Source organism: Tarenaya hassleriana, unplaced genomic scaffold, assembly GCF_000463585.1.
Source record: "Tarenaya hassleriana unplaced genomic scaffold, ASM46358v1 Cleome6, whole genome shotgun sequence".
NCBI lineage: Eukaryota > Viridiplantae > Streptophyta > Magnoliopsida > Brassicales > Cleomaceae > Tarenaya > Tarenaya hassleriana.
The window spans coordinates 2,471,857-2,483,229 of NW_010968505.1; the positions used below are offsets into that span (position 1 = coordinate 2,471,857).

Genomic DNA, 11,373 nt, shown 5'->3' on the forward strand with positions numbered 1-11,373 from the left:
AGAGAGAGAGAGAGAGAGTTTCCCGTTATCATGGAAGTATGGATTGGGCAAGACAAGCCACATTCTTACATTTGTAGTGCACTTCGTGTCCTTCATGTCACACCTTCTTCCACCATGATTCTCTCTCGTGCGTCTCCACGTATATTATCGTCATCATGACGTTTCAAAACGCCATAAATAATCACACATATACATATATGTGTATATATATATATATTCATTTGATATTGTATAGAAACATGTATTTCACTGGAAAATTTGTCATTCAGTTTTTGGTTAATTTACAGTTTGCTTAGAGTTGATCAGAAGAATGGCATTTGGTCATTATTTTTTAAAGTCTTTTCCACGTACGTTAACTAATGGTAATATTTTTAACGCATTATAAAAACTATTAAAGAATGTCATCTGTTGATTTAATTTGGTTTAGAGTTTGTGAAATTTTATAAATATCAATGTTTTATATTTGAATCAATTATACGAGAAACAAATTAAAATTGGAATATATACATATATATGAACCGCCACTGATTAAACCAATAGATCATAAATCTTCGAGTTTTGGAAATTAATTTACATAACCATTACACGTTTTATAAAACTGATATGGAAATAAATTTTGATGCACGAGTTCATTTTCGCATAGAGATGGCAAGCACTATCATCAATATCGTAACAAGAGATTTATAAAATATATATATATATATATATATGACAAGAGAGGACCTAGAATATCGGTAGCCATTAGTTTCCGTATATTTGTCCACCTAACAAGAACAAAAATGTGATGTGATTATGTTTTTTTATTTAATTTATTTCCTTAATAAGCTTTTAGATTGACGAAACTAAATTTTGTATCGTAGTTAAAAAAAAAACTAAGATACTTAAAATAAATATCGTCATCTGTCTTACAGTTTAAAAAAATTTTGTATCGTAGTATATATATGCGATTTTCCTTTAAAAAAAATAACTAAAATAACTAAGATACTAAAAGTAAATATCGTTTTGAACATTTTTTTAAAAGTTACTATTGTTCTACAATTTCAATAAAAAACTATAAAATCGTGTTACAGTTTAAAGAAATAATTTTTTTTCGGAAATTAACTATAATACAGTAAACAAGCTCATAAGAATTTTAGACTGTTTCTTAATTCAAGTGAAAATCTTTAAAATAATATTGAACTGTAATTATATCCTGAGAAAAAAAAATAAAAATATTTAATTAAAAGCAATACATATATATAGCACGTCGCGTCATCATCAAAGGCTTAGCCCTTCAATAATGTTTTGTTTTATCTGTATACTCTTTTCACTGAACATGTTCTTTCATTAAAAAAAATAATTTTAAATTATTTTTTCTCTCCTCCATGCATGCATGCATGCGTTTGTATATATATACACACATATTCATCTGCATCATTCTGGGCTAATTTTGTCCGGGAACTTTGGTAATTAAGACGAGTCAGATGAAGGCTCGGTTCGATCAAACCTTGCGAAATTGGCTCAAATCATGATGACGACTCGGTAACGACTCGTCTCGAAATCCACCGAGTCGACCCAATTCGACCCTTCATCTTTATTTCTCATGTTATTTTTTTTGAAAAGGGATGTGATGATTTCCCACTGTATATAGAGTGTGAATGATCACCACTATCTCACACCTCTTAGTTTTTATTTATAATCTTTTTTTTTAATTCATTCATTTCATCTTTTTTTTTTTGCAAATTAATATACACATTGTTTTTTTTATGGCGGGAACCCAACAACAGTCCTTTGGACGCAATGATAAATCCTCCGGTTTCACGTAATAGTCTGCAAACCACGTGAAACAGGTAAACCATCCAAAAAGTGACAGACTCGATGGAGAATGGAATCGAACCTATGATCTCTTGAAAAATTATGGATTTTTTAACCACTATACCATGTCCCGAAGGGCTAATATACACATTGTTTTTACTTCTTTGTAATCTAAGTCGTTCTTTTGTTTGTTTTCGACAAATAAAATGCTAGAGTTAAACAATATCATTATTTTGGTCAGCGCGACCGAAGGATAGCAGTCGGAATTCCCAATTTATAAAAAGAAAACAAATATTTTATTAAAGGAAAAAATGAAGGTCGGTCCACGCGCAAAGCATCTCCGGATTGTCCATGTGGCGAAAGGTCGGTTATTTTTGTTGCGTGCCTGGGAAAATAATAACGAAAGTATTTATAAATTTACAAAAACTATATAATTATTAATTAATAAGCACGCACGTACCCATAACAATTATTATGTGAATAGTTTATAAGCATGCATATCCTATTATTTATTTATTTTTAAAACTTAGAGATAATCATTTGCGCGCTGAGTTTCACAAAAATAAAAAAAGGAAAAGGAGGAAAAAAAGAAGGAAAAGACAACGATTCCGCCATGGTTCGACCTTTAAATAGAAACTTGCTTTTATTTATCTCCACATCGAAAGAAAAGTTTATTGTAACGTTTCGAAAATTCATATTGCGATATAAAAATAATGAGAATAAAGTAATATAAAAATTTGAATTTTTTTTTATCATAAATGAAACGACTTTACAAATAAAATTACAAACTTTATCTTGAAAATATGTCTAATAAAATTTTGATTTCTTACTTTTTTTTCTCAACCAAAATCTTATCAATTCAAGATCTTTTCAAATTTTAGAAGTTGTTCTATTACTAGAAAAATTAGAATTTAGATGACATAATCTTTATTAGATAAATAAAAATATCTCATACATTTACATAAATTGAATATATTTTATACAATTAAAAAGTTTAAAACTTAAAAATGATTAAAACAGATAAACCTAATCAAAGTTCCAAATGGAAAATCTGAACTTTCACTTAATTTAAATTGTGGAATAGGGTTTTGCAACTCTCTAGGGATCGTGGGCAATTGATAATGCAAACAAAATAAATAAATAAATGTGTGTGAAGTATTATGAAAGTGATCATTGAGCTTTTGACTTCGTTTAGGAAACTCAAAGGGATTTGTCGCTTTGGTACTACAAAAATCATGTCGTGCTATTCACTTAGCTCGTTATTTGGTCTCATAATAGCATAGGGTTGACAATCTAATATATATAATTAAGTTTGTTAATATTTTTTTTTGGAATTAACAGAATTACAAACTTATTATTACATCAATATATACATACATTCAGACGTGGACCGACTTGTGTTGGCACAACATTGTTTAATTAATTCTCGTAATCATGGATTTAGGGGTAATCATTATATGAGTTTGTGGGAGATTTGTCGACCCCATATACTTAGCACGATCTTTGGGTGTTATCGTTCGCTAATTATTGTTTAATCACCTTTGGCCACGTATAGACCATACAGTATTACAAATTAATTGCAATAATAAAACATGTTAATATCAGAGTACGTAAAAAATCAAAACGATGATAGCATATATCAGCAAAAAATAAATATTATTCATTGCTTTTTAAATATATCTGATAAATATATTATGTTTATAAACTTAATATATTATGCTCGAACGTATTTCACATTGTTTTAGCTGTATTATTCATTGGAGCTACAGCCATTGCATGAGTAGAAACATTAAACTAACTGGTTGCACTATTCGTATTGTAAGCATAATTATCAAAACAAAAGATAAAACTATATTACTCTTCAAATTTATAAAAAGCCCATATATATATATTATCATTATTTTTTATATTTATCAAAAACTATGTCCATTCAAACTCAAACCGAGAAACAAATTGTTTAGGAGATGAATTAAAATAGGATTGGTGAAACAAATTACTTCGTTACAAAAAAATTACAATTCCAAGTTCCATATACATTAACTATCTATTTTAGGGTGACGAATTAAATAGAATTTGTCCATTCCATATACTTGGTTTATCTATTGTAATTATCTACAATATCATTTAAATTATATAATCTATAACCCAGTAAGTAGTGGGCGAGTGGTTGAAAGGGTGTTGCTCTTGGGGCCCCGATCACCAGTTCGAATCCAGCTACTGGGGAGGGAAGGGGTGTTTTCTCGATTGGGAGGGTGTTGCTCTCTGGGCCCCTGTCACCGGGCTTCTAAAGGCTGCTCCCGGGTCTGAGGGGATGTAGGTTGGACCGAAGGCCCAGGTGAACCTCTCAGTTATCAAAAAATATATATATATATATATATATATATATATAAATTTTTATTTTATTTTTGATCAATTTGAAAGTTTATCGGTCATTTGGATTGACTACATCTTTTAAAAGAGTCCATGTGAATATCCTTTCCCAAATGAGAATTCGAACCTTAGTTGGGAAGGAGCTCCCTTCCTTACCGGTTGAGTCATCAAAGATATGTAATCTATAAACTATTATACATATTTCAGAAATATGTATGGTTCACTCTTCAAATATGGTCCGAGCTCCCGAATTTTACAAAACATGAACGTATATTTTAGCTTACAGAGAAAAATACATATATATATATATATATACACACACAAACACACGCAATTATAAAAGATTAAATTGCGTGCTTTGTCGTTGAGAAGTAATCGAGAAGCTTGTGATAGAAACTTTTGGAGATCAAAGTGAAAGATAAAAGGGGAGAAGTAAAGCAAAAGCTCACGACTTTCTCTATTCCCCACGGAGACATCGCTTTCATATTCTTTTACTTTGTTTTTTTATTTTTAAAATTTTCCAACTTTTGAATTGGCCATTGCTTCTCGTCTGGATATCGAATTTCATGCACAACCACCCTTCACATGATATATATATATAATGTCGGATTAATGGGTATTTGATGGGAATCCAAATATTAGTGAATATTCAAATTGGCGAAAGAAACAAACCTTAACAGAGTTTCATAATATTTTAGATAAAAAAAAACTACTTGTTTTAAAAAATGAAAAAAGTAGGATGACATCATTTTATAATCGAATTATATTTTTTTTCTGAATAAATTGATGGGGGAATATAATATATATAATAAAAAAAAGTTCGACTTACAGTTAGACAGAAGCACACCTTGATTTAATTAACTCCTAATCAACATACACAGATCACAATTAAGTATTTTTTTTTTTTAGATTTCTAGGCAAAAAGAAAGTTTTTATAATTGAGAAATAGGGTCGTTGAAGAAATGAAATTTAAAGCATGGGATAATAAATTAGAAAAAAATAAATAAAGGGAGATTGAAAGTTGGAAGCTAGGGTTCTTCTTTTCTTTCTTAGGGATCATCAACAACTTTTATCGCATTATCCCCACAAATCTTTTTTTTTTTTCCCTTTCATGGATCCTTCTCTACCATCTACGCATGTTCCATATTCCTCTCTTTTTTCTTTATATTATATTATAATCCTTTCACAGTTACACACACATATATATGCACAAGTATAGATTTTTTTTATGGCGATATTGATGATACGATGATAATAATAATAATACTATAAATAGGAGTTATATATGTTAGTGGCACTGACTTAAATTACTTGATTCTACTAATTTAGACACAATTATATATATAATATAACCCGTGATTATTAATATTAGCCACCCAAATTTTAAAGCCAAATATTACAGCAAAACGTTACAGAATCCTAGCTTTTTTTCCCTGTGCAAACTCATTACATGGAAATAACAAAAGAAAAAAAAAAGAGAAAAAAAAAATTAAAAAAGAAAAAGAAACATTCACAAGATCAAACCAGCACAGGTGGTTTCATACACAGGAAGCTCATCTCTGTACCTGTCATGGTGATTTACCATCAAATCAAGCTCAAACAAATCCGAGCTCGAATCACTTGCGCCATCGTCGTCATCTTCGTCTTCATAACAGCCGAAAGCGTCGTTATCTGTGTTCTTTATCGTACTTTTGGTCTGATTCTTGCGATAATCTCTCAAGAAATCCCTCGCTATATCCTCCACCGATCTCCTCCCTCCGTCCACTGAGCTCTTCTTCTGCGATTTTCTGATGTTCCATTCATCTGGCAACGACGAAGACATGAACCTTGTACCGTTTCTGTTACTGCCGTAGATTGCTTCTTCGTTTGCGTAGATTGGTCTGCTGCTGGAATTCTCCGAGGCTATGAAATTGACCTGAGAGAACCTGACGCTTCGTTTCCCGCCATCACATGATTTCTCGGAGCTTTTGTTCAGACACGATCTGGAAAACGAAGTAGCCGAAGAACACGTCGATGGGTAATCACGCGGTTTCCGGACAAACCCATCATCATCATTGTAACTGGTCTTTCTTGAGCTATTCTTAGCCGCCATTGTTTTCCTCGAGTTGCTGAACAGAGAATTGAGGAAACTAACGATCCTTCCGCCTGGTGAAACCGGAGCTTTCGGCTTCCTGAAATTCCCAGAACTTTTCACTGATCTTGTTCTCTGATTCTCCCTGACGTCTTCGTGTCTCGTAAACTTCGAGGTGTCTGAACTGTAATCATAGTCGTCGAACGCTGGACATGTTCTGTTTTCTCGGAACAGAGCCTTGTCCTCTGTTTTCCTGGGTTTTATCCGGGTCGGGCCAAAACATAATGGCCTTGACGAAGCTTTCTTTAATTCAGTATCGGAAGATGAGAAGATACTGGAATTAGAATCCGAAGAAGAGGACAGGGAGCCGAAGAACCGATCTCGGTGGAATTTCCGGTCAGAAACCGATCTGGTTCTGGTGCTCTGTTTCTGGCTCGTGTTATCGGAGAAATAGAGATGTTGGGCTTTAGGGTTTTTAGAGTCGAAGGAGTTGCAGATTTCGTCGAGGAGGGTCGAGGAAAAAGATGGGTTTTTGGATTGCGCCTTGGATCTATTCATGGTGTATCGCTTTCTACCCTGTTTTCTCGAGAAAAATTTCTGGGAAGCTTGGAAAGAGGGTTAACAGGAGCAAGAACAAGAACAAGAAGAAGAGACAAAAACAAGAAAGAGACTCGTGCTGGGTTTTTTTTTTTATCTCTCTGTTTTTTTCTTGGAAGGTTGTCTTATTGATGAAAGCGCAGAGAGGAGAGAGAGAGAGAGAGAGAGATGAGGACGAATGAAAGAGAACAAGGGAGAGAAGGGAATTATATAGCAGCTAGCCATTGGCGCGTGCTGTTCACGCACTGCCAAGCAGTAGGACCACTCGGACAGTTCAGGGAAGACATATTTACACATATGCTGCGATTGATCCTTATATTCATACCTAATATAATACCATCTTCCTTCATGCACCTTTATTCAATTATCTTTACTTTCTTACACGTAAAAAAATGTTTTATTTTTAATTTTTAAATTTTCCGTACTTCAATTTTAAATTGTTACGAACCGTTAGACTACTACATTTATAGGTATAAATCATCTTTCTACATCTACCTAGAACATGAGAGGGTGAAGATGGAGTGTAATCTTCTAATACGATAAAACTAAATAAAAAAAATACAGTAACATATAAATTCATGATTTTTAATAGTATCAGAAAATCTTCGATTTGGTTTATTTTATCTGTTGGGTGTTCTTTAAGTTCAGATGATGATATATGCCGATATTTTGTCTATTTTTAGAATTTTTTATAAATATATATACAAGGGTATATATATATATATATATTACTCCTAATTCCCTCATATTAAACATATTCCATAACTTTTTTTTAAAAAAGGAAAAGCATGTTAGTGTAGACAACAAAAGAACACTTTTGGTATGGAGTTGATCTAAAAAAAAAAAAAGAATATAGAAACAAAATCAGAAACTATGGTTTGCATGTATATATATATATATATATATGTATGTATGTATATGTCTAGAATCATCATGAGAGTGGGGTTTGAAAACGATGGTGTATGGAAACCAAGTAAGGGATTTTATAGGAAATAAATAAATAAACAAACGTGTAAGCAAGAAAAAGAGTGCCCATGGTTGTCTCCATGAGGACACATGCAGGAAGGAAATGCGTCCATGGTCCTTGTCGATCTCACATGCTTCCTTCCTCTCTTGTTCCTTTCTTGCTCCTCTTCTCCATGACACTCCTCCATTGTCTGTCTCCAACCCCACCTGCTTATATATATATATATATATATATTATATATATACACACACCCATTAATTATAATATCACTACATTATACATTGATCATCTAAATTATATATATATATATAGAGTTATATACCCATTAATTGTACCTTTATATTTTTCATTTCTCGTTTTGTGGCGTGGAAAAAAAAAAGAGAATGTTTGGATTATAAATTGGAGTCATGACTAATATTCGTAATTACAAAATGTAATCACGTGAATGGTTATATACTTCGATTAACTAGTTATCGTACCTTTGGTTAATTATATTTATGGTCACAGCCAAAATGGTCGAAGTGTTTGTCCGGTCTAGATATGAAAGATACGGGTTCATCAAATGATGATCAAATGAAGAGCCCTTCAAACGTGCCGGCCGGCGCTAGGGTACATTGAGTTGGCTCTCAAAATTTTGTACGCCAAACCAAATAAATGCTAGCATTGGTTATATTATTTTCATCTTTTATATGGTACACTGACACTTCAATCCAAATTCTAAAATTGTTTTCATAAATTATATTGTATTTTATAGCTAAACCAACTAAAACTAAGATTCTTGAAATTATTATAAAAAAAAGTTGATATTGTTGATTTTTTTTATAATCCGGAAGTTTATCGGGTTTTTAACCCGACTACATCTCTCAGATAATCGAAGAGTCTATGTGAATACCCCTCTCCAAATGAGGATTCGAACCCACGTTGAAATTTTATCGTGAAAACATTAATTTTTTATATTTAATTACACATTAAACAGATAAATACATGATATAAAATGTGTTTAATAGTGTATCATAATTTTTCTATTTTCTATTTTTCGTTTTTCAATATTCAATTAATTCATTTAATCTAATTTAGTCAAAGTTATCTAAAACATTTTATATCATATTTAATTCAAATACAATTATATATTATTAAATTGTCTACCTAACCATAGATATTTCTACTAAAGATTTGGATTCTATGTCAAATATATCCTTCCGCTTAAATAATGATAAAAAAAATAGATACTAATATCTATAAAAAAAACAAAACAATAGATATATATATACACACACGTATTAAATCTATTTTCTAATTATTTTACTATATCAATCGATTACATTTAAAATCATTTAATGTAATCCAATAAGAATTATACAAAAGTTGAATTTTAATACCTAGCGAATAAAAAAGTACTAACAATATTAGAATATATATATATATATATATATACACACACTTGAAAAGATAAAGTGAAAATTGGAAGTGGTGCTCGTGGGTTTAGAAGAGATGGAGAAGTGAAAGGAGAGGGGGTGCGCACGCACGGGCGGCTGCTGAGAGAGAGAGATGGGTCACGCGGTGATCGCGATGGGACCCACGTGACCTGTCACGTGAACCCCCTTCTCAGACATATTTGCCGCTCTGACATTTGGGCCCCTCGCACGTGCGGCCTCTCACCACACGCGTACGGCACTTCTCCTTTTTAGTTAATGCCCACAGTACAACTGGACCATCCCCACCCAATCATCACTCGCCATCTGTCACTTGTTCCCTCGATTATTCTAATTAAATTTTTTTAGATATGACGTTGTAGTAGTTCAATTTTATCGAATTCTTCGCAATATCAAATAAAATATTTGATCATATGATTCAAATACTATGTTAGAATCTAAAACTATAAATATTAATGGATGGGATATCATGTATTTTAAACAAGATTAAGACCAATTTAAATTGTGAAATTGTGAAATTTAACAAAACCATCCTTCTTCATTGGCTGCCATAATTTATTATAGCTTTGGGCCTTGGCCACATGAAAAATGCGTTCATTTATTGCACTGTTTAAAATCGTTTCAATTTTTTGAAGAAAATCTATGTATGATATAATATTTTGTCTACAAGAAATTATAAAATTCTATATAGAGTTTAAATCTCAAAATCTTCAAATACATTTTATTTGAATTGCATCATCGATTAAGTCTTTATATTTCTGTATCAGAACTAATTGTTAGTCCATTAAATGTTTTCTTAGATATCATCAAATATAAATATAATTTCAATTTTACAAAATTTCTCCACACAAATACAAATGCAACACAGTGAAAACTATCAACAAAATTCTATAAACATTAATAATTAATCACTTTTAGAAATATAGATTTTTGTTAAATAGTCTCTATAGACATGGTTATATATAAAGTCGAAATAAGTAGAAATTAATATAAACTTATGTAAAATGTATCACTCAAAGCCTAAATTTGGAAACAAATAATTATGGTTTCTGAGATGGGAAAGAACATTTTGTTCTTGAACTTTGGACACGTCCACGTGGACGCGATCGTCATGTCATTTTCGTGGTCCATCTCTAATCCCCACCGTTCATCGTGGCCCTCTTAGATCCAACGGTGGGAATACGAAGTATGAAAAGTTGCACCAATGTGGCGAATCTTGAAACATGAAAGAGACAAACCTTCTGCTTCCGACAAAAGTATCTTCCACTAACGTCACTCACAATGCTTCATGTCCCTTCGTTTCTTTTGTTCAGAGCTAATTTTTATTTATTTATCGAAATTACAAAACACAAACGAAAAAAAAAAAAGAGAGCAGGAAAAACAGATTAAACGTAAACAATATCTATATATATATATATAAAGTAGTCTCATTCATACACAAAAAAACGAATTTATATATAATTTCGTGTATTTTTTATTTTAATATATACGACTTAATTTCAACTTAGTCTAATTAATTGTTATCTTAATAGATGTTTTCTTCCCATTAAATACAATATCATAAAAAAAATTGTTGAATAATTATTGTTTGATGTTACCATTTACGTGAAAATGATCAAATTTCTGCGTATATAAGATTAAAACACATGTATCGTATATGTATATTAACACAACTACGATATTAGATTGAGAAAAAGGATGAGAGTGGCGCTATCAATGGAGAATCAGGAAAAGCTCTTTTCCTATATACAAGGAGACAAAAATGATTTTTTAATCCAAAAAATCGTATAATAATTTTATTTTATTGTTTTTTTATCTAATAAAATATACAATTTATTAGAATCACTTACAAATAATCACGAAATCTACATAGATAAACGTAGAAATATACAAATCACGCTATGTTACGGACTCCTTATTCCGAGATCTGAAGTGAATTAAGTGACATTTTTAATGTCCTTGTTCCTTAGTAAAATATCTGCCATTATTTAGACTATCAATATAATAAAGGATTATGTATAGAATTGTACCAAAATGAATCCGATGGCGTTATTTTTTTTAATAATTATATTAATTTTGTGTTTCAATCCCAAAATCTATTTTGTGGCCTAAACCCATATATATATATATATATATATATA

The 11,373-nt window shown here is 31.3% G+C and overlaps 1 protein-coding gene across 1 annotated transcript; it reads right to left on the reverse strand.

Moving 5' to 3' along the window:
* Positions 1–5,504: 5,504 nt before the first annotated feature.
* On the reverse strand, positions 5,505–7,012 carry LOC104799149 (protein BIG GRAIN 1-like D). The gene has a single exon (XM_010521530.2). It carries the CDS (start codon positions 6,791–6,793, stop codon positions 5,675–5,677), a length of 1,119 nt encoding a protein of 372 aa, XP_010519832.1. The 5' UTR covers positions 6,794–7,012; the 3' UTR covers positions 5,505–5,674.
* Between the last annotated feature and the right edge of the window lie 4,361 nt (positions 7,013–11,373).